At 40.4% G+C, this 24377-nt stretch overlaps 1 protein-coding gene across 1 annotated transcript in view; it reads right to left on the reverse strand.

The window, feature by feature from the left end:
* The window catches only part of F13A1 (coagulation factor XIII A chain), a 176464-nt gene that overhangs the window by 146078 nt on the left and 6009 nt on the right, over positions 1–24377 (reverse strand). Inside the window, exon 3 of the mRNA XM_004043234.5 lies at positions 15097–15285. Within this exon, the coding sequence (XP_004043282.4) occupies positions 15097–15285 (189 nt within the window). The remainder of the gene's footprint in view (positions 1–15096; positions 15286–24377) is intronic.

Raw genomic sequence — 24377 nt, forward strand, 5'->3', positions numbered from 1 at the left:
TGCCAAATTAATAGTTATTTCAATGTTTGCACAAAATCTTAAGTGTCAAAAAGAAAAAATGGATATAAAGTTATCACAACGCATAGACTACAAATCTGTTCAAGTTCTGTCAGCCACCTGCCTCAGTGCTGTATGGAATAGAGGTAATATGCCCCTATAGTTCAGCATTTCCTGGAATGAGTTCTGCACTTTATTCAGTGGTATTATAAAATAAAAATGTGGTAGGGTAGTGTTTATAGTAGAACAATTTTGGGAATTATTGGGCTAAACAAGATTCATTTTTTGACTGCGTGTCTACTCACAGCCTTTTATATATTAATGTGCCTTGGGCCTCTATGAGAAGAGACACAAAACACAGCATGATCCAACTGTGTTTGACGATGGAACTTTTTTCCCCCAAGGAGAATCTCACATGACAGGTGTTCATAGAGAACACACTCTGGGAAACACTGTCCTACTTTCTTAGATGCCATTATTAGTCACTTCACAGAGACGCTTAAAAATAAACACGTTGATCATCAATGCAGAAACCCATAGGAGCAAAAATCTGAAATGACATTCTATATAAATGTTGCTTCAAAATGATGAAATAGGCTGTCTATTTTCACCAAAATGCAGCACAAAATAGTTGAAAGAGTATAGGCTAAGAAATAGCTCTCTACACGTTACAAGCTGCACAATTTGGGGCAAGACATTTCTCAATAGAGAAACTATGTTACGTATGTGAAAATCACACATCAGCATGATGATTTTACCTGGACTTTCTGAAACAAAATCCATAGGAAGACATAGTCTTAAAGGATATGGATGATGTTTTCAGATATAAGGGTACTCATCTGCCCCCCTAAGACCCTATAGCACCTGCTCACCACCTACATCTTTAAATAACTTGAGATTGTCAGGCATGAGGCTTAGTTCATACTTCTCCACCTACGGCAGTCATACGCTCCTTCACCTCTTTCTCGACAACCTTGGAAGATGAGGAATTTTCCTTCCTACTCAGCCCCTCACCCGTGCCCCTGTCCTCTATGCTTCTACCTCCTCTAGGATTCTCCTCCAGTCCCTCCTGAATCTTCAGAATTCTTCCTTGACTGATTCTTCCCTCTCTGCCTGCTACATGTTGCAGTCCCTCCAACCCTGAAACAAATACTGAAATCGAAACACCCCTCCTCTCACCCACATTCCTCTCTAGTTACCACCGAAATTTTCTTTTCCTCTCCTTCAAATTTCTTTAAAGATTCATCCAAATTGACTACACCCATTTCCTCACATCTCCTTGACTTTTGGACCATTAAAATTTGGAATCTCCCCGAGTTCAACCAGTATCCCCCAACTGTTGACTCCAGTGGGAAGTTCCTATCTCACTGCATCTCCTAGTTATATTTAATAACATTGGTCATGCTTTCCTCTTGAAACACACAACTCTCCTGGATTGAGTGACACTGCACTCCCCTTATTTTCCTTCTGTTTATCTGCTCATTTGGTCTTTATCTCCTCCAGGGGCTCTAGTTTCTGGACTGATGCCTTAGAAGTTGTTTTCCCCAGGGCTTAAACCTCAGTCCACTGCTGACTTGATTTACCTTTTTCTGAGTGAGCTTGCCCACCTGTGTATGATATCCAAATTATCTCCTGTCCAACCCAAACCTCCTCCCGAAGCTTCAGACTCATATTATCTATTGGACAGGTTTACCTGAAAGTCCCTCAGGTAATTCACACTCATCAGTTCAAACAGAAGCACATTCATACCTCCACCATCTCTTTGGTGGAGGCTCCCTTGGTGGAGGTAGTAAGCATTATAAGTAGAAGAGGCTGCTTGGGTCCAAATTGAGGTCCTAGCACTTTCCAGGTGTGACCTGGGTAAATTACTTAATCCTTTCAACCATTATTTCATGGGAAAAATGGAGATGGCCATAGTCCAATGCCCAGAGGGCTGCTTGAACAATTAAATGGGAGGCACACAGCACCTCTGCACAGCACCAGTGCCAATGAGTTATCAATGAAGCTACTACCACCATTAGCATTTTCCACACTTGATTTTTTTCCCTCTGGAATTCCAGGCATTCTTTATCTCATTTGGAAGTGCTAGCATCTGTCATCATAGTCACATAAGCCAGCCACCTGGAAGTCGACCTTGACCTTCCTCCCTTCCACCCCTCACAGACTCCCCAACACAAGTCCTGCAGATTTTGCCTCCTAAATATTTCTCAAACCCTGTCACTCCTGTCCATGTCTATAACTGCAGCCATAACCCCGGTTCTCATCCTCTCTCTTCTGATCATCTCCTCTCCTATCCTGAATTACCCGGATTCCCTGAAGTGGGCCAGAGCAAGCTATCTCAAATGAGAATCATCCATGTCACTCCCACCCTGAAAACACATCAGCATCCAACACCGCCGCTGGCTTTCCATAAATGCTACTCAAGAAATAAGTGAAAGAAAGATATTAAAGTGTTGCTGCTGACATTTCCATGTTTTATGGGGTTTGTGATGCAGAACATGTGCAGTTGACCCGGTCCTAGAAATGCTTGAGCGGGTGATGAACAACCTGCCTCAAGGCTGCCAGCATTATTAGGACAGCACTTTTATACTCACAGGATGGCCCAGCTAGGGGGGATGCCCAGCACACATGACTGCGGGTCCACCAGCACCCACTTTCAGCTCTGCCCCATCCCTCTGCTCTGAAAAGACTGGAAAAAGGGAATACTTTCACAGCTTGCCTTACAGCTAAGGGTAGCAAATGAAACATAAACGATTGCCAGAAGTGCCTGGGAAAGCTTTTGTTTTCCTGATAAGTGGGGTAGGGCTTGCTAATGCCATCCTTCTCCTCATCTTTCTGCTGTAACCAGAAATGTGAAGCTTGAATCTGTGAGGGCCATCATAGAATTGAGGAAAAGGTCAGGAGAATCTCCAAAGCGCTGACCTGGACACGCCAGGTTCCTGTGGTTGAACTCCAGGGAGAAAGAAACTTGCTCACGGACCCTACTGTCACTTCGGAGGGCTCCTCAGGGAGTGAAACCTCTGCTGTTTTGAGGGGGAGAGCTGGTAAGAAATACAGCTTGGGATTTCTCCCTCAACTGGGTATCAAAAAAGCAGGGGCCCATGTCAAAGTAACAGCAAATTAACACCAGAAGCTGCTCCCAAGCTTTCACAGCCTCAGCCACAGGTTAGTAAAACCTGTGATTAGCACTCCCCTCCTTACCTTGCATGATTTGTCGAGGCTGCAGGCTCAGAGGTGAGAGAGAGAGAAGGCCCTGCAGACTCCCAGGGCATTTTTCAGCCACACCCACCTCCTCAGATTCATTAACACCTCCCACCTAACAGAGAGATAGCTGTGCTCCGCCAGCAACTAATGAACGCAGTTATCAAAGCACAAAGAACCCCTGCAGCACAGCTCATCAAGCCCTGGCCAGGTAAGGCAGTAGCTCTCCTGCTCACCTTCTCTGCTCAGAGCCCAGCACACCATCCAAGAGCCCTATTTATTTAAATATTTAGAAAGAAAGAAGGAAGAAGGAAACAAGGGAGGAAGGGAGGAAGGAAGGAATGGAGGGAGTGAGAGAGGGAGGGAGGGAGGGAGGGAAGGAAATTGGTTAGAAGGCAGAATCACATAAATAAATCCCATGACCTAGGTTCTGAGAACAGCAACATAGGGAAACTCCAGTGTACTAACATATCTCAGCTCATCTATACAGGCACAGGGAATGAGAGAGCAACCTCAACAAAAAACTGAATGCAAATTGGAAGCAATTAAGTATAAAGTTATTTTTTCTGTATTTTAAATATAATAATAGCTTGCTTTATGAAACAGCTATGTTTTTACCTATATAACAAACCTGCACATTTACCCCTGAACCTAAAAAAAAAATTTTTTTTATAGTAAGTGTGATGGTTAATACTGTCAACTTGATTGGATTGAAGGATACAAAGTATTAATCCTAGGTGTTGCCAAAAGAGATTAACATTTGAGTCAGTGGGCTGGGGAAGGCAGATCCACCCTTAATCTGGTGGGCACAAGCTAATCAGCTTCCAGTGAATATAAAGCAGGCAGAAAAACTTGAAAAGGAGAGACGGGCCTAGCCTCCCAGCCTACATCTTTCTCCCATGCTGGATGTTTCCTGCCTTTGAACATCAGGCTCCAAGTTCTTCAGTTTTGGGACTTGGACTGGCTCTCATTGCTCCTCAGCTTGCAGACAGCCTATTGTGGGACCTTGTGACCATATAAGTTAATACTTAAATAAACTCCCCTTTATATGTATATACACACAACACTCACACACACATATATATATACACACACGTATATGTACAAACACACACACACACACACACACACATATATATATATCCTATTAGGTCTGTCCCTCAAGAGAACACTGACTAATATAGTGAGTGAGAGTAAGTCAATCTTTGTTGGTAAGTCTCTTGTTATAAACACTCTTAAAGATGTACTGGTAGAGATTCCTTTTTTTTTTAGTCTTTTTTTTAAAATTTATTTATTATTATTATACTTTAAGTTTTAGGGTACATGTGCACAATGTGCAGGTTAGTTACATGTGTATACATGTGCCATGCTGGTGCGCTGCACCCACTAACTCAACATCCAGCATTAGGTATATCTCCCAATGCTATCCTTCCCCCCTCCCCCCACCCCACAACAGTCCCCAGAGTGTGATGTTCCCCTTCCTGTGTCCATGTGTTCTCATTGTTCAATTCCCACCTATGAGTGAGAATATGCGGTGTTTGGTTTTTTGTTCTTGCGATAGTTTACTGAGAATGATGATTTCCAATTTCATCCATGTCCCTACAAAGGACATGAACTCATCATTTTTTATGGCTGCATAGTATTCCATGGTGTATATGTGCCACATTTTCTTAATCCAGTCTATCATTGTTGGATATTTGGGTTGGTTCCAAGTCTTTGCTATTGTGAATAATGCCGCAATAAACATACGTGTCCATGTGTCTTTATAGCAGCATGATTTATAGTCCTTTGGGTCATTATACCCAGTAATGGGATGGCTGGGTCAAATGGTATTTCTAGTTCTAGATCTCTGAGGAATCGCCACACTGACTTCCACAATGGTTGAACTAGTTTACAGTCCCACCAACAGTGTAAAAGTGTTCCTATTTCTCCACATCCTCTCCAGCACCTGTTGTTTCCTGACTTTTTAATGATTGCCATTCTAACTGGTGTGAGATGGTATGTCATTGTGGTTTTGATTTGCATTTCTCTGATGGCCAGTGATGGTGAGCATTTTTTCATGTGTTTTTTGGCTGCATAAATGTCTTCTTTTGAGAAGTGTCTGTTCATGTCCTTCACCCACTTTTTGATGGGGTTGTTTGTTTTTTTCTTGTAAATTTGTTTGAGTTCATTGTAGATTCTGGATATTAGCCCTTTGTCAGATGAGTAGGTTGCAAAAATTTTCTCCCATTTTGTAGGTTGCCTGTTCACTCTGATGGTAGTTTCTTTTGCTGTGCAGAAGCTCTTGAGTTTAATTAGATCCCATTTGTCAATTTTGGCTTTTGTTGCCATTGCTTTCGGTGTTTTAGACATGACGTCCTTGCCCATGCCTATGTCCTGAATGGTAATGCCTAGGTTTTCTCCTAGGGTTTTTGTGGTTTTAGGTCTAACGTTTAAGTCTTTAATCCATCTTGAATTGATTTTTGTATAAGGTGTAAGGAAGGGATCCAGTTTCAGCTTTCTACATATTGCTAGCCAGTTTTCCCAGCACCATTTATTCAATAGGGAATCCTTTCCCCATTGCTTGTTTTTCTCAGGTTTGTCAAAGATCAGATAGTTGTAGATATGCGGTGTTATTTCTGAGGGCTCTGTTCGGTTCCATTGATCTATATCTCTCTTTTGGTACCAGTACCATGCTATTTTGGTTACTGTAGCCATGTAGTATAGTTTGAAGTCAGGTAGTGTGATGCCTCCAGCTTTGTTCTTTTGGCTTAGGGTTGACTTGGCGATGCGGGCTCTTTTTTGGTTCCATATGAACTTTAAAGTAGTTTTTTCCAATTCTGTGAAGAAAGGCATTGGTAGCTTGATGGGGATGGCATTGAATCTGTAAATTACCTTGGGCAGTATGGCCATTTTCACGATATTGATTCTTCCTACCCATGAGCATGGAATGTTCTTCCATTTGTGTGTATCCTCTTTTATTTCCTTGAGCAGTGGTTTGTAGTTCTCCTTGAAGAGGTCCTTCACATCCCTTGTAAGTTGGATTACTAGGTATTTTATTCTCTTTGAAGCAATTGTGAATGGGAATTCACTCATGATTTGGCTCTCTGTTTGTCTGTTGCTGGTGTATAAGAATGCTTGTGATTTTTGTACATTGATTTTGTATCCTGAGACTTTGCTGAAGTTGCTTATCAGCTTAAGGAGCTTTTGGGCTGAGACAATGGGGTTTTCTAGATATACAATCATGTCGTCTGCAAACAGGGATAATTTGACTTCCTCTTTTCCTAATTGAATACCCTTTATTTCCTTCTCCTGCCTAATTGCCCTGGCCAGAACTTCCAACACTATGTTGAATAGGAGTGGTGAGAGAGGGCATCCCTATCTTGTGCCAGTTTTCAAAGGGAATGCTTCCAGTTTTGGCCCGTTCAGTATGATATTGGCTGTGGGTTTGTCATAGATAGCTCTTATTATTTTGAGATACGTCCCATCAATACCTAATTTATTGAGAGTTTTTAGCATGAAGGGTTGTTGAATTTTGTCAAAGGCCTTTTCTGCATCTATTGAGATAATCATGTGGTTTTTGTCTTTGGCTCTGTTTATATGCTGGATTACATTTATTGATTTGCGTATATTGAACCAGCCTTGCATCCCAGGGATGAAGCCCACTTGATCATGGTGGATAAGCTTTTTCATGTGCTGCTGGATTCAGTTTGCCAGTATTTTATTGAGGATTTTTGCATCAATGTTCATCAAAGATATTGATCTAAAATTCTCTTTTTTTGTTGTGTCTCTGCCCAGCTTTGGTATCAGGATGATGCTGGCCTCATAAAAGGAGTTAGAGAGGATTCCCTCTTTTTCTATTGATTGGAATAGTTTCAGAAGGAATGGTACCAGTTCCTCCTTGTACCTCTGGTAGAATTTGGCTGTGAATCCATCTGGTCCTGGACTCTTTTTGGTTGGTAAGTTATTGATTATTGCCACAAATTCAGATCCTGTTATTGGTCTATTCAGAGATTTAACTTCTTCCTGGTTTAGTCTTGGGAGAGTGTATGTGTCCAGAAATGTATCCATTTCCTCTAGATTTTCTAGTTTATTTGCGTAGAGGTGTTTGTAGTATTCCCTGATGGTAGTTTGTATTTCTGTGGGATCGGTGGTGATATCCCCTTTATCATTTTTTATTGCATCTATTTGATTCTTCTCTCTTTTTTTCTTTATTAGTCTTGCTAGCGGTCTATCAATTTTGTTGATCATTTCAAAAAACCAGCTCCTGGATTCATTAATTTTTTTGAAGGGTTTTTTGTGTCTCTATTTCCTTCAGTTCTGCTCTGATTTTAGTTATTTCTTGCCTTCTGCTAGCTTTTGAATGTGTTTGCTCCTGCTTTTCTAGTTCCTTTAATTGTGATGTTAGGGTGTCAATTTTGGATCTTTCCTGCTTTCTCTTGTGGGCATTTAGTGCTATAAATTTCCCTCTACACACTGCTTTGAATGCGTCCCAGAGATTCTGGTGTGTTGTGTCTTTGTTCTTGTTGGTTTCAAAGAACATCTTTATTTCTGCGTTCGTTTCGTTATGTACCCAGTAGTCATTCAGGAGCAGGTTGTTCAGTTTCCATGTAGTTGAGCCGTTTTGAGTGAGATTCTTAATCCTGAGTTCTAGTTTGATTGCACTGTGGTCTGAGACATAGTTTGTTATAATTTCTGTTCTTTTACATTTGCTGAGGAGAGCTTTACTTCCAAGTATGTGGTCAATTTTGGAATAGGTGTGGTGTGGTGCTGAAAAAAATGTATATTCTGTTGATTTGGGGTGGAGAGTTCTGTAGATGTCTATTAGGTCCGCTTGGTGCAGAGCTGAGTTCAATTCCTGGGTATCCTTGTTGACTTTCTGTCTCATTGATGTGTCTAATGTTGACAGTGGGGTGTTAAAGTCTCCCGTTATTAATGTGTGGGAGTCTAAGTCTCTTTGTAGGTCACTCAGGACTTGCTTTATGAATCTGGGTGCTCCTGTATTGGGTGCATATATATTTAGGATAGTTAGCTCTTCTTGTTGAATTGATCCCTTTACCATTATGTAATGGCCTTCTTTGTCTCTTTTGATCTTTGTTGGTTTGAAGTCTGTTTTATCAGAGACTAGGATTGCAACCCCTGCCTTTTTTTGTTTTCCATTTGCTTGGTAGATCTTGCTCCATCCTTTTATTTTGAGCCTATGTGTGTCTCTTCATGTGAGATGGGTTTCCTGAATACAGCACACTGATGGGTCTTGACTCTTTATCCAATTTGCCAGTCTGTGTCTTTTAATTGGAGCATTTAGTCCATTTATATTTAAAGTTAATATTGTTATGTGTGAATTTGATCCTGTCATTATGATGTTAGCTGGTTATTTTGCTCGTTAGTTGATGCAGTTTCTTCCTAGTCTCGATGGTCTTTACATTTTGGCATGATTTTGCAGCGGCTGGTACTGGTTGTTCCTTTCCATGTTTAGCGCTTCCTTCAGGAGCTGTTTTAGGGCAGGCCTGGTGGTGACAAAATCTCTCAGCATTTGCTTGTCAGTAAAGTATTTTATTTCCCCTTCACTTATGAAGCTTAGTTTGGCTGGATATGAAATTCGGGGTTGAAAATTCTTTTCTTTAAGAATGTTGAATATTGGCCCCCACTGTCTTCTGGCTTGCAGAGTTTCTGCCGAGAGATCCACTGTTAGTCTGATGGGCTTCCCTTTGTGGGTAACCCGACCTTTCTCTCTGGCTGCCCTTAACATTTTTTCCTTCATTTCAACTTTGGTGAATCCGACAATTATGTGTCTTGGAGTTGCTCTTCTCAAGGAGTATCTTTGTGGCGTTCTCTGTATTTCCTGAATCTGAATGTTGGCCTGCCTTGCTAGATTGGAGAAGTTCTCCTGGATAATATCCTGCAGAGTGTTTTCCAACTTGCTTCCATTCTCCCCATCACTTTCAGGTACACCAATGAGATGTAGATTTGGTCTTTTCACATAGTACCATATTTCTTGGAGGCTTTGCTTGTTTCTTTTTATTCTTTTTTCCCTAAACTTCCCTTCTCACTTCATTTCATTCATTTCATCTTCCATCGCTGATACCCTTTCTTCCAGTTGATCGCATCGGCTCCTGAGGCTTCTGCATTCTTCACGTAGTTCTCGAGCCTTGGTTTTCAGCTCCATCAGCTCCTTTAAGCACTTCTCTGTATGGGTTATTCTAGTTACACATTCTTCTAAATTTTTTTCAAAGTTTTCAACTTCTTTGCCTTTGGTTTGAATGTCCTCCCGTAGCTCGGAGTAATTTGATCGTCTGAAGCCTTCTTCTCTCAGCTCGTCAAAGTCATTCTCCGTCCAGCTTTGTTCGTTTGTTGGTGAGGAACTGCGTTCCTTTGGAGGAGGAGAGGCACTCTGCTTTTTAGAGTTTCCAGTTTTTCTGCTCTGTTTTTTCCCCATCTTTGTGGTTTTATCTACTTTTGGTCTTTGATAATGTGATGTACAGATGGGTTTTTGGTGTGGATGTCCTTTCTGTTTGTTAGTTTTCCTTCGAACAGACAGGACCCTCAGCTGCAGGTCTGTTGGAGTACCCGGCCGTGTGAGGTGTCAGTGTGCCCCTGTTGGGGGGTGCCTCCCAGTTAGGCTGCTCGGGGGTCAGGGGTCAGGGACCCACTTGAGGAGACAGTCTGCCCGTTCTCAGATCTCCAGCTGCGTGCTGGGAGAACCACTGCTCTCTTCAAAGCTGTCAGACAGGGACATTTAAGTCTGCAGAGGTTACTGCTGTCTTTTTGTTTGTCTGTGCCCTGCCCCCAGAGGTGGAGCCTACAGAGGCAGGCAGGCCTCCTTGAGCTGTGGTGGGCTCCACGCAGTTCGAGCGTCCCGGCTGCTTTGTTTACCTAAGCAAGCCTGGGCAATGGCGGGCGCCCGTCCCCCAGCCTCGCTGCCGCCTTGCAGTTTGATCTCAGACTGCTGTGCTAGCAATCAGCGAGACTCCGTCGGCGTAGGACCCTCTGAGCCAGGTGCGGGATATAATCTCCTGGTGCGCCGTTTTTTAAGCCCGTCGGAAAAGTGCAGTATTTGGGTGGGAGTGACCCGATTTTCCAGGTGCCATCTGTCACCCCTTTCTTTGACTAGGAAAGGGAACTCCCTGACCCCTTGCCCTTCCCGAGTGAGGCAATGCCTCACCCTGCTTTGGCTCGCGCACAGTGCGGGCACCCACTGACCTGCGCCCACTGTCTGGCACTCCCTAGTGAGATGAATCCTGTACCTCAGATGGAAATGCAGAAATCACCGTCTTCTGCATCGCTCACACTGGGAGCTGTAGACCGGAGCTGTTCCTATTCGGCCGTATTGGCTCCTCCCCCTGAGATTCTTTTAAGTGCCCTTTATTTTTAACAAAGTATTTATTCTCTTGTCTGTTTTTCTTTTAAATTTATGTTACATTTTGGTTCACTTTTAATAGTAAATGATATCTCAAATGTTTAGACATTTAGCTGATTGTAAAACGTTAGCTAAAATGGATCTTCTCTTGAAATGGTGTTGCCAGATTTTTAAAAATGAATAGAAATTATATTCTTTTTCGTTTTTAAACCATCATTTTTACCTTCTGAGTTTCTGGAAATTGAGGTACACCTGTATATAGAAACCTTTGCACTTAATTTCATTTCTAGTTCATGTTCTATACTTGTCTCTTCTCATTATAGCAATTAGCCTTAAAATCTAATTTCCTTGGCTTTATTCAGTCCTATTGGAACAGGCACTGAATTTTAAGAGAATTATTTCCCCAGCAATGTTCTTTTTTCTTCCAGTCGTAGAACTATGGCAGCCATGAAGTTGAGGCTCTCATGTAACTTCCTGAATGACGTGAGATGCAGAAAGGACTCTGATCAAGATAAATCCTCTACCATGGGTCCTTCAATGCCCCTCAAAGTGTGCTTAATTTCTACACTAAATAGTAGAGTGTGGAATTTTGTCACTTGCCTTTCTTGTATCTACAACAGGTTGGGCAATGAAAAATCTTCAAATGTGTGTGACCTATAATAGAAAATCTTCAAACACATGTGGCCCTGTAATGGCCCACACATACTAGAATACAGCTTAACTCTGAACGCACACATCATGGGTTCTGAAAGGTTTAGAATACATGTTGGTTTAAAATATACAGAATTTATCTCAAAAACAAATTAGCTATGCTTTTCCCCCTCTTTTATTGAGGGAACAAAAGTAATAGTATTTCTTGTGTAAAAAAGAAAAGAGGACTTAAAATATTCACTGTAGTGGATGCTGTGGTGGGCTGCCTGGACCTTTCCCATTGTTGGGAGTGTTGGTGGCTGACAATTCTCATTCATTTAGTTGCTTTCAGGGGTTGCCCTCAGCCACAGAGAACCAATTACACCAAGGCTACAACCCCAGTCAAGGTATAAAAGGTGTAACAGGCCCATGCCCTTGGCTCAAGGCGAGACAACTCTGAAGATCCAACCCATAGCTAGAGTTCACCTTGAGATCCACGTGGGCCCTGTCTGCACTGCATTTCAACTCCTCCCTCTGTCCAACACTGATTTCCTCCACTCCCTTGCAGATGTTGATCCTGAGAGATCTCCCCAGTAAACTTTCTGCACACAAGTCTTCTTCTCAGAGTTTATTTCCTAGTAACCCGATCTAAGACATTCATCTTACCAGTTTTTCTAAGACTTCCATTATCATAATTATTTTCTGAATGGCCTATGAGAGTGTTTCAAACCTCAGACAAGTCCAATTCAGAGTTGAAGCTTCCCTCTCCTCTTCTCCCCACCCTAAATATTTGGCTTTAAAGATGGAGATAAAACTTCCCTCATAATTGCAGCAGACTGTGGTCCAGAGCTTCAAATGCGAATTTGTTGTCATGCACGGGATGTAATATGTTGTTAGGCAGGTGATTTTGTCATTGTGTGAACATCATAGAAACAAAGATGGTACAGCCCACTACACACCTAGGCTATATGGCAGAGCCTACTGCTGTTAGGTTACAGACTCATAGTGTGTTTTACTGTACTGAATACAGCACTGCAGGCAATTGTAACACAATGGTAAGTATTCATATATAAACATAGAAACATTTATATATAAACATAGAAAAAGTACAGTAAAAATACAATATAAAAAGTAAAAAATGGTACACCTGCATAGGACACTTACCATGAACGGAGCCTGCAGGACCGGAAATAGCCCTGGGTGAGTGGTGAGTGAATGCGAAGGCCTAGGTCATTACTGCATGCTACTGTAGACTTTATAAACACTATAAACTTAGGCTACACTACATTTAAAAAAATAAGTAATCTCACTATTCTATTATAGCTATGACATCACTATGTGAGAGGAATTTTTCAGCTCCATCAGAATCTCATAAGATCACCTATGCATGATCTGTCATTGACTGAAACGTTACTATGTGGCACATAACTGTACATGGTTCTTGTTTTCTTCTACAGTGTCAGAGTTTCCAGTTTTTAGTTAAGTCTGTTCAATTTCCTCAAAAAATTGTCTTTTTTACATTAATACTCATTCCATCTGAAATTTACTACTGTATATGGGATAAGATGAGGGTCAATTTTTAAACTTTCTTCCAGTTGGAGAGTCAGTTATTTCTGCATCATTTATATAAAAACAAACAAGCAAACAGATAAAATCTCATACGGTTTTCTTACTTCATGAAACCAACAATCATATTAACTCATATACTGAAATCCATTTCTGGATTCTCTATTATGTCCTACGAAATATTTTTCATAGTATGTTCTGATAGCCACTTCGGAAAGAAAATACTCTTCCTTATTATTTCTTTGTATGATTTCCTTGGTTATCACCAGGTAATTATTATTTCAAATGAACTTTAAGATTATTTTATACAAGTCCAAAAAACCAAAACCAAAGCCAAAGACAACTCAAAACTCCACTGGGATTCTAATTGGAAATGCATTAAATTTACATATTAATTTTGGGAGGCTTTTAAAAATTGACAATCATAATTGTATATGTTTGTGGGGTTTTGGGATGTGATGTTTTGATCAATATGTCATGTTTTGATCAAAATATACATTGTGGATTGATTAATTCAAGCTAATTAACATATTCATTCCTTCACATACCATTTCTTTGTGGTGAGAATATTTAAAATCTACTCTTTTAGTAATTTGGAAATATACATTATTATTAACTATAGTCACCATGCTGTGGAACAGGTCACTAAAACTCATTCCTTCCATCTAACTGAAATTTTGTATTCTTTGACCAACCCCTTGGGAGACTAAAAATGTATACAGAAAGACTTCCCACTCAAGAACATGTTTGACTTTTCATTGGTTTCTCATGTTTTTTATTAAGATTTAATAGCTGGTTTATACAGGTTGCGTGTTCAGGTTTTAGTCCTACATTTTATAGTTTTGGTCATGTGAAATTTTTTTATGTCTGTTTCTGGGTGCTTAGTGCTGGAGAAGATAAAAGTTATTGATTTTTATATATTTATCTTCTATCTAGCCAACTTACAAAGTTTTATTAATACAGTGCTTTTTTCCCTTGAATCTGTTGGGTTTTCTACATACACAATCATAGTATTAGCAAATATATAGTTTTACTTCTTAGTTTCCAACATTTATAGCAGATGTATCTCTTACATTGTTCATTTACTAAAACCTTTAAAGTAGTTCTTTTTAAAAAGGGAATGATGATAGCAGGCATTTCTTTCTAATTTCTGATTATAATGAAATTTGTTAACTTTTTTCCACTTAGATATCAAAACCTGTTGTTTTGATGTAAGCAATCTTTATTATCATTGAGGTGTTTTTTTTCTAAATTTTTCCCCTTAAACTCTTCCTAAAACTGGATGCTGAATTTTACCATGTACCTTTCTGTGACTACTGATTTGATTGCCTAATTTTTTCCTTTAATTTGTGCATAGGATTATATGGGCAGATTTCCTATGTTGTGCCACCCTTGCTTCTCTGTGCATGTATTTCCTTGATAATCCTATAAATTCCTATAGAAATGTTTACCAAAATGTGTCAAAAGTTAATAGCTATAACTTAATAAAAGGGTTCCGTGATCAAATTAATTTAAGAAACACCAGACCAAAGTTAAATGGTCCTTCCCCAAACCGTTGAAGATAATGTGCATCGTTAATCTTCAAGAGGAGATTAAAGGCTGGGCATGGTGTCTCATGCCTGCAATCCCAGCACTTTGGGAAGCTGAGGTGGGTGGATAACTTGAGGTCAGGAGTGTGAGACCAGCCTGGACAACATGGTGAAACTCTGCCTCTACCAAAAATACATAAAATTAGCTGGGCGTAGTGGTGTGCAACTGTGGTCCCAGCTACTCTGGAGGCTGAGGCACCAGAATCGCTTGAACCTAGGAGAAGGAGGTTGCAGTGAGCTGAGATCGCACCACTGTTCCAGCCTGGGCAACAGAGCAAGACTCTGTCTCAAAAAAAAAAAAAAAAAAGGGTGATTAAAGTGCAAAGTGTTTAGTGAAGTTTATTGGACTATATTTTTCACGGGCCATCCCATGGGACTAGATCAGAGCAGAATCAACTTTGGGAATGCATACTTGGATTGCATGCTAAGATTTACAAACATTTTCAGCACGAGACCAATTAAATCATGGAGATAAAAGTTAGAACCATAGGGTGCCAAAACCATTTGTTTGAGGAAGAATAATTTAGTTAAGCAACACGTTATACCAGTTTTACTTTTATTTATATGAGATTTTCTCTTTGGGTGGGCCCAAGTTATCAATATTTGGCACTATACAGACCAGTCTTAGAGCACAGGGTAATTCAGGGGCTGGATGTCATTCCAGCTCCTGCCACTGTTGACATATGACACTAGGAAATCACACAACTGTGCCTGTACCCACCTCTCTCTACAATGCAACCCATGGTGTCAAGACTGGGGCTTGCACATGGCACTCACCAATGACGTATTCCACCCTGAAGAGATCCCTTCTGGGGTCATATGGACGACTGAAGTCAATCTGCACATAGAAAGACTGCCCTCTGCGGACAATCAGCTTGTTGTTTTCATACTTGTCGGTGTGGTGGTCCACCTTGTTAGTGTCCCATCTCTCCTTGAACAGGTGAACGCTCGTGACATTAAGAAATTCTATGAACAAGAAAAACAATTGAAGAAAATAATCAACTAACTTTAGTTTAAACACAAACTCAAAAACAAGATTATTTTCCCTGAAGAAGGCAGGTAGCAAGGTCTGCTGAATGAAACTCTGTAGGAGGCAGGGGTAGGGGAACACAGTCTCGAGAGTCAGCCTCTTGTGACATTCTTGTTTTTGAAGAGAGCTTTTTAAAGCTTTTTCCACCTTTGATCTCATTTCAGACCACAAGGCACTCACTGTGGGATAGATGGATGCCCGTCTGGGAGATCCAAATACAGAGAAGCTAGGGCCAGAGTTGAAGTCTTCAGGTTCTCAGTCTCACGCTAGTTTTTGTTACGTTAGAAGCTTCCCATCATGTCACTGCCTCACTCTGTGACTAACCAGGCAGAAGCAGGGAATAGCCACTTCAATTTTCTTATCTTTCCAAAGGAAGGAATCAAATCTGACAAAGCCTCAAGGGGACATTCGAAGGACAAAGTTAGCCATTAATCCAAAATTCTCTTTTTACCTCAAAAAGGGTCAAATGCCCCCTCCCTCTGTAATTCTAAAAGTAGATCTCATCCCTCAAATGCAGGAAAGAGAGGGAGCAGGTCTGGAGAAAGGACACTAACATTTCCGTGAGATAAGTGTGATTGTTTTCAGTGACACAGAAACTATCCTCAGCTTTCCTTAGCTACTAACGGGCCAGTTCAAAAGTCAAAACCTGGACTGTCTGATGCCAACATTCACAGGTTTTTCTTTTGATTTGTGGCATCAGGAGTGTAAATGTAAATCACATGTTTCTTAGTTATCTAACTTTGTATGTGTGACTTAAATTCATTTCTTCATCATAGAATGGAGACACTGATATTCATTTCATAGCCTAACATGTTCCACATCTTACAGGAATGTGACAGGAGACGGCATGAGATGACATGTATGCAGGCATTTAGCAAAGGGTCTGACACATGAAAGTCAGCTCTCCTCCTGCCCTTTTCCCCTTCCCCTCTATGAATGATGACTGAAAGTGGGGGTCATCCTAACTCCCTGTCCTCACTGTACTTTAGAAGATCTAGTCTAGAGACTGGTTTCTGCATGTGCATTTGGCATTGTAAAGAGTTATTGGGGAGAAGGTGGGGTGGGAAGGTAGAAGGGTCGGCAGGGGTGCCCTGGCCTCTTGCCCTCCCCCTCCCTGCCCCTGCCTGATGCATGATTTGCCCTCATGGCTATAAGCACCATGTGCGCAGAAAGCACAGCTGCTGAGCTTGTACCCATGCCGGGGCATCTCCTGCCATAGTCGAATGGCTCCCTTTACCTTCACACATAAATCCTGTGCAGGATGCCTGGTCCCTTTGGACCCCACTGTGTTCCATAGTCAAAACCAAGAAGTTGGGCTCTTTAAGATCCTCTTCCTAAAGTCCTAAAGTCCAGGAGTCCCTGAAACACTGCTGAGCAATTCAAAATTCAGGCAATCCTGAGTTTGAATCTCAGGTCTCAAAATTACTGCGTTAAGGTACTTTACCTTTCAGAATCTGAATTTTCTTATTTTAAAATGAGGATACTAATACCCTGAGAAGGTCTATGAAGGCTCAATGAGATAACGGTGCAGTGGGTCTGGCACTATGCCTGGCACATAGTGGGTCCTAGGCTTACTGTGGCTCACTGCCCCTAAACTGTGACAGCCATTTCACAGGGCGTGGTGCTCCCCGGGTTACCCTGACTGCAGCATTACGGCAAGCAGAAAGTGCAGGATGCAGTTTTATTTTTACCTCTTCTCAGAACCCTGTTGTATACATGTTTCCCCTGAAGGGCACTTTCTTTCCATTATGCTGTGAGCTAAAGATGTTTAATTCTCTAGACCTCTCTATTCCAAGCTGCCTTTCTCCTAAGTCCTCTGGTCTTATTAAGGCCACAATCCCCAATGATAAACCAGCCCAAGAATGAGCTGGAGAAGCACAAATGTTCCTGTTGAAAAGGAGCTTAGCAATCAACTCCTCTGGTCCTCTTTCTTAGCACAGGGCCTTTAAAATTTTTTTTTTTAAATAGCTAAAAACCAAAGTCCTTAGAAATGGGTTTCGTCAGTTCTCCATTTACCAGCACCAATGGAAGGAATATACTGATATTACATCCTTACAGAATCTCACAGAACAGCAATAGCATTTTCTCAGCCATCTGGTAGAACTACTATACCCTGCATGAAACATTTTCATGAGAGCCCTACTACTTGGGCTTCTAGCTTCCATTTGAACAGGGAACTCATTTTTTCATAGGGCAAACAGTCCATTTTTAAACAACTCTAATTATTTGAAAACTTCTCTTAAGATAAACTGACATCTGCTTCCTTGTAATTTTTCTAACCATGGGTCCTCGTTCTGACTTCTAGATAAATATAGAATAAGTCTTCTTATTCATTTTAGCTGGCACTCTCTAGGTATTTAAAGACTGCTCATAGGGTTTTTTTTTTTTTTCTGAGTAAAACATTCTTCATTTATTTAACTGTTTGTTTGTTTGAGACAGAGTCTTGCTCCGTTACCCAGACTGGAGTGCAGTGGCGCGATCTCGGCTCACTGCAACCTCTGCCTCCTGGGTTCAAGCAATCCTCCCCGCCTCATCCTCCTGAGTAGCTGGGATTGCAGGCACTCACCACCATGCCCCGCTAATTTTTGTATTTTTAAAAAATTTAATAGAGACGGGGTTTCACCATGTTGGCCAGGCTGGTCTTGAACTCCTGACCTCAGGTGATCTGCCGGCTTGGCTTTCCAAAGTGCTAGGATTACAGGCGTGAGCCATCGCATCCAGCCTATTTAACTGTTTTTAAAAAGGTATTTCTAGAACTTTTATCCAACGCTCTGTTTTGGAATATTTTCCATTTTGTCAATTTCTCTTTTGAAGTGTTATTTTCTGGAATTAAGTACATTACTCTAGTTGTGGTTTTTCTGTAAAAAAAAAAAAAATGAGACCATTACATCTTTTAAAATAAATAGTCTATTATTTCAGCTCAAGATATTGTCAGTGTCTTGGATACTCTTAACTCACTGTTGATTTATATTACGCATCTGATAAAGCAAAACCCTTAAAACACATTCTTTTTTTTTTTTTTTTTTTTTTTTTTGAGACGGAGTCCTGCTCTGTTGCTTAGGCTGGAGTTCAGTAGTGCAATTTCGGCTCACTGCAACTTCTGCCTCCCGGGTTCAAGCAATTCTCATGTCTCAGCTTCTCAAGTTGCTGAGACTACAGGCTCACACCACCATGCCTGGCTAATTTTTTTGTTTTTGTTTTTGTTTTAGTAGAGATGGGGTTTCACTATATTGGTCAGGCTGGTCTTGAACTCCTGACCTCAGGTAATCCCCCTGCCTCAGCCTCCCTTAAAACACATTCTAATGTTATTTCTAGCAACAATGGATCAAAATTCAGTTGAGGCCCCTACAAGTCACCCACTCATGTTGCTATTTGGCTATATTTATTTGTGCAATTGTTTTCTTCTGTTTAGTTCGATGTTAAGACTTTGCATGGGTTAAATTTCTTATTGAATTTGGCTCACTGTCCCATGCTCTTAAGATCACTTTAACCCCTAAGTATGCATTTAATATATTTAATATTCTCCCTAGCTTCTTGTCCTCTGGGAATGTTATAAGTGTGCTATTTTATGTTGCCACTCAAGACATGGGTATAAATGTTGATTAGGCAACTGTCTAATAACTACTAAGTAAACGCACAGCAGCAGATGCTAAAATGTGGACAGATAATTATGACACAGTGTCAGACATCTCTGACAAAGGAAGTAAAGAGAACTGAGGGGAGTATCAGGGAGGAGCCCCTAACCCACATGTAGGGGGTGGAAAATAAGGAATTTCTCTGAAGGAAGTGAGACATAAGCAGTGAGCAAAAGAGGAGTCATTTGTCCATGTGGAAAGGGAGGTGGAGAGGAATGCTTCAGGCGGAGAAAGAAGGATAGGTGAAGACTGAGGCAAGAGAGTGCGTAGTTGCTTAAGAAATTGAAAGATGATGGTTGGCTGAAATGTACTAGTGGGAGCCACGGTGGAAGAGTAAGGAGGAGCCTGCTCATCACACGAGCCTTGGAGACCATGCGAAGGAGTTTGGGTTTTAATTGCATGGTGGATCCAGTGAAGAATCTGAAACAGCAAACTGACATGATTAGATTTATATATATATTGAAACTGCTTCTGGTGGCAGAGTAGAAAAGGGGTTGGAAGGGGCAATGCTGGAAGCTGAACCCAGTTAAGAGGCTGTTGCAGTGTTCTGGGTGAGGGGCCACGTGAGTTTAGCCTGCATGTAGGGGTTCAAGGCACTGCTCCTCTGGTACTCCTGGATTTGCCTTCTCTATTCCTACCCTCCCTCCCTGCATGATAATGTGTCCCTGAAATGAGTCCTGCCTTGGCTTCCCAAGCAGCTCTACCTACAAGGCAAAGTAAGGCTGGAGAGGGAGAAATATTCAAGTATTTCTTTGGTATCATTGGTATGTCTCATCCATCCTAGTTCTCATTGCAAATGAAAACCTGGCTTTCCAGCTTTACATCCTAGCCTAGTGTACCTGGTTAATGTCTAGTGAGACTGGTTAGAGTCAGTCCATCATGGCATAGTGCTAGTTTTATGGGATATTGACAGGTGTTGGAAGAATTAGAGCTCCATGGTTAAACCAGTGTGGAAAATGCTGGCCTAACCAAAGCTGATCAGGATTCTTTACTGAAGCATTCATGTGAGACTTTAATATGCTGATGTACACCACAGATATCCCAGAGGGGCAATGGTTTCCAAATGTAAATGACTATGGAAACTTTTTTCTTTGGAGATCTGCATTTTTCAGAATATGTTTTTGGAAATGCTTCACTACTTACTAATTGTGCAGCCTCAGAAAAGTTATTTAATCTCTCTGAGCCTCAGTTTTCTTATCTTTAATATGGGAATGAAGTACCTATCTTATAGAGTGGCTGACACCAGTACATTCTTAATAAATGTTTATTATTATTGTTGTTGTTATTATCATTAAGAGAAGTAGAAGAGCATAGTAAGAGCATAGACTGTGGAGCTAGGCTGCCTGAACCCAAATCCCAACTCTCACTTACTGTCTTTGTGACCTTCGCAAGTTACATAAATGTCCTGTGCCTCAGTTTTCTCATCTGCAAAATGAAGTTGGTGTGAGGATTAAATGAGAAAATGCACCGAGTGCTCTATCCCAGGGCCTGGTACATAGTAAATGCTCAGAAATTGATGGCAATAATAATCATAATAGCACTGAGGATTTGGACGGGCCCTTAGGACCAATCATTAAGTAGTCAGGTATCTGAGAAGGCATGGTGCGAGGCTGGAATCTGAGCAATGGAAGTCACAAGGTAAAGAAGGTCCCTGGGAAGCTTTTTAGCAGTGGCCTTCCAGCCTTCCCAGGGAAGCATGCCATTTTATACTCCTTGTCTTCTGAGCAGACAGGCTTGCTTTGAATTTCCACAGGTAAATAGAAAGCATTTCTCCTCTTGATTCGCAGGAAACATCTGTCTTTTTTTTTTTTTAAAAAGTATCATCTCTTTGTATTATCTTTATATAGGCGATTTTTTAGCCATGGGATTGTAATCCCCTTGAAGACTGGACCATGTCTTAATTATCTTGCTATAGTGCCTGGGGCAGTGTGCAGAAATGCCACAGCAAATATGCCTCCTTTCACCTGAACACCTTTTACGTGAAAATTCGGAGTGTAGAGTTGATCATTCATTTCAAAATAAATTATCTCATTTACTGTAGGATTAACCATAGGTGTCCTTTAAATGTCATTTACCATTTTATTCTCAAAATATGCTAGTTTCAGGACATATATATAGTTGAAGGTATGATGTGGGAATTTATAACATAAGACCTCCAGATCAGCAGTTTTGTTTCACATTGGAATAAAATACTGTCTTTCTAGCCTGCTTATATGTTGATAACAAAGGGTGAGAAAAAGGGTGCTGATTAATGCCTTTGAGAATAGAAAACCTAAGTCAAAAAAAAAAAAAAAGACAAAGCCCCAGCTCATGGGTTTATAGTTTTTCCATAGTGTAAACAAACATATATATATATATCATGAATATATATGTTTATATATAATATATAAAAACATATATTGTTTATATATTATATATTATTCATATAAATTATATATATTACATGTTTATATTATATAATGGATATAAACAATATATTACAAATATATATTATTTATATATTATATATTATTTATATCTTTATATATTATATATTGTTTATATATAATAGATATAAGCAAACTATATATTTGTTTATATATTTGTTTTCACTATGAAAAAACTATAAACTCATGAGTTTGGTTTTTAAAAATATATTGTTTACATATATAATATATACTTTTTATATATTATTTACGTATATATTTACATATTATAAACAATATATTTATATATGATATGTGTATATATATTATATATAAGCAAACTTTTTATATATATATAAAGTTACATATATATAAAGTTGTACGTATAAAACAAAATTTATTTCATTGCCCATGAGTCAGCCACCCACAGGTCAACCAAGTATTTGGTTCTTATGACAGCTGATAATATCAATTGTTTTAAATTATATCATCTATATTGGTATACTTTTGACATTTAATTCTAAGCATGATGTTTTTTAACATGTTACTTTTTCTAAGTGATCTTTTGATTCTCTGTTGCAATATCACTTTAACAAGCCAATGCCTCAGGAAAAACATAAAATCACAGTGGTACTATAAGTGGGGAAAAACTAAGGCAGTGATAAGTAAAACTTTCCTGTATAATCTCTTAAAAGTCCGTCTTGGGGGCCAGGCGCGGTGGCTCATGCCTGTAATTCCAGTACTTTGGAAGGCTGAGGGGGGCGGATCACGAGGTCAAGAGATGGAGACCATCTTGGCCAATATGGTGAAGCCCAGTCTCTACTAAAAAAAAAATAGAAAAGTTAGCTGGGTGTGGCGGCGCGCGCCTGTAGTCCCAGCTACTCAGGAGGCTGAGGCAGGAGAACCGCTTGAACCCGGGAGGTGGAGCTTGCAGTGAGCCGAGATCGCGCCACTGCACTCCAGCCTGGCGACAGAGCCGGACTCCGTCTCAAAACAAAAACAAAAACAAAAAAAGTCTGTCTTAAAATGATTTAAACAAAGACATTTCATAAAAAATAAAATAAAACTTGGCTAAGAAGGGGAAGATTAAAAGCTACACAGACAGGTTGAGAGTTTAAAGAAATAATGTTCCAGACTGTAGTCAAATGGAAAAGACATGAGGAAGCTTAATGGGTTGTCCAAAGTATTGGGGATAGAGGTGAGGTCCCCAGTACCACTGATTAAACAAAATTTATTTCATTGCCCATGAGTCAGCCACACACAGGTCAACCAAGTATTTGGTTCTTGTAACAGCTGATAGTGTCAAAGACTCTGAAGATGACTGTATAAAATATGAACATAGACATAAAAATATCATTGTTCATTCCATTGTCCATTTTGCCTAGGAAATGTCCCTTGCCATGGAGTGTGTTCCAGCAAGCATTGATGAATCTAGCATATTGATGTGTGCTTTGTTTACTGGGTTAACAAGGCAGTTTAGATGGAAAAAGTCTTATCATCATCCAGGCTCCATTTGCCGCAAACAGGAAATGAATTTGCTTCCCCTGTCCAAGCCTAGTTCCTGGCAAAATGGAACAGCTCATTGCTAAGACGCCTTTTTTTTTTTTTTTTTTTTTAAATACTGTAGCTAGAAACTTGGCAGCTCGCTCTTTCAAAGTGACAGCTTTCAAACTGTCTATCTAACGCAATTTAGCCTAATTCCAAACATATCGGAAAATGGACTGTTAAAGAAAAGAAAAAAATCTCTGGAGGAGCAACTGCCTCCCTGTCCTCCTACTTTTTCTCTAGTACGAACAAAATGTAAATTATTGTCTCCCTAGGTTGTAAAATATTCTTCAGAGAATGATTATACCTGTCACAGATGGGATCTTGAAATAAGTTAAATGTTTAGGTTTATATACTAGGAATTCCCTAGTGAACTGAATTCTCCATGCAATTTTTGGTAATATTATTATTGAACTATAAGCATAAATGCTATCCATGAGAAACTGGTTTATTTATTTAAAAAAAAAACAGGAAAAATAACTCTTTCTCACATTTCTTTTTGGTACCCAGAATTTTAACATGTCCTTAATTAGAATGATTAAAAGCATTTTCTTAAGTGGCTTAATTTATAAACTGTTGTTATTAATACATCCTGGAACCTATAATGTTGAAGGATTGCTCAGGTGCTCAGAGGAAGCTGGAACAAGAGAAATGATCCCCATACCTCCAGGGGCTAAAATCCCTCTGGTCTATTCCTCTTCTAGCCTGGAGTATCTCCACAGCTTCCAAACATATCTCCTGTTCTCCATTTTCTCCTTACACTTTTTTTTTTTTTTTTTTTTTTTTGAAACAGAGTCTTGGTCTTGTCGCCCAGGCTGGAGTGCAATGGCACGATCTCGGCTCACTGCAACCTCCACCTCCCAGGTTCAAGCGATTCTCCTGCCTCAGCCTCCCGAGTAGCTGGGATTACAGGTGCCCACCACCACACCAGGCTAATTTTTGTATTTTTAGTAGAGACAGGGTTTCACCATGTTGGCCAGGCTGGTCTCGAACTCCTGATCTGGTGATCTGCCCACCTCAGCCTCCCAAAGTGCTGGGATTACAAGCATGAGCCACCGTGCCCAGCCCTCCCTACCACTTTGTAAAGCATAATTCTGATTATGTATTTCTGCTAATTAGAATCCTTCTCAAGTCCCCCATTATCTGCAGGAGGAAAGCAAGATCCCCAAGGCCTGGTACGGTGTGATGCCTGCCATCTTTTCCCACGCTTATATCTTCTCTTTCATCTTTTAGTCACTCCTCACTTGCAATATACTGTTCCCTCTACTGCAAACACTTTTCCATATGCTTGCCTGTCAGGAACACTCATACTCATCCTCTAAGTCTCGGCTCCAATATCCTTGCATCAGGAAGCCCTCCTCATCCTCTTCCCCACTCCACCACACCGCTAGACATTGATTTCTGTTGTTTCACTGCAATTTGCGTAAATCACAGTCACAGTCT

The sequence above is a fragment of the Gorilla gorilla genome, chromosome 5 (assembly GCF_029281585.2).
Source record: "Gorilla gorilla gorilla isolate KB3781 chromosome 5, NHGRI_mGorGor1-v2.1_pri, whole genome shotgun sequence".
Taxonomy (NCBI): Eukaryota; Metazoa; Chordata; class Mammalia; order Primates; family Hominidae; genus Gorilla; species Gorilla gorilla.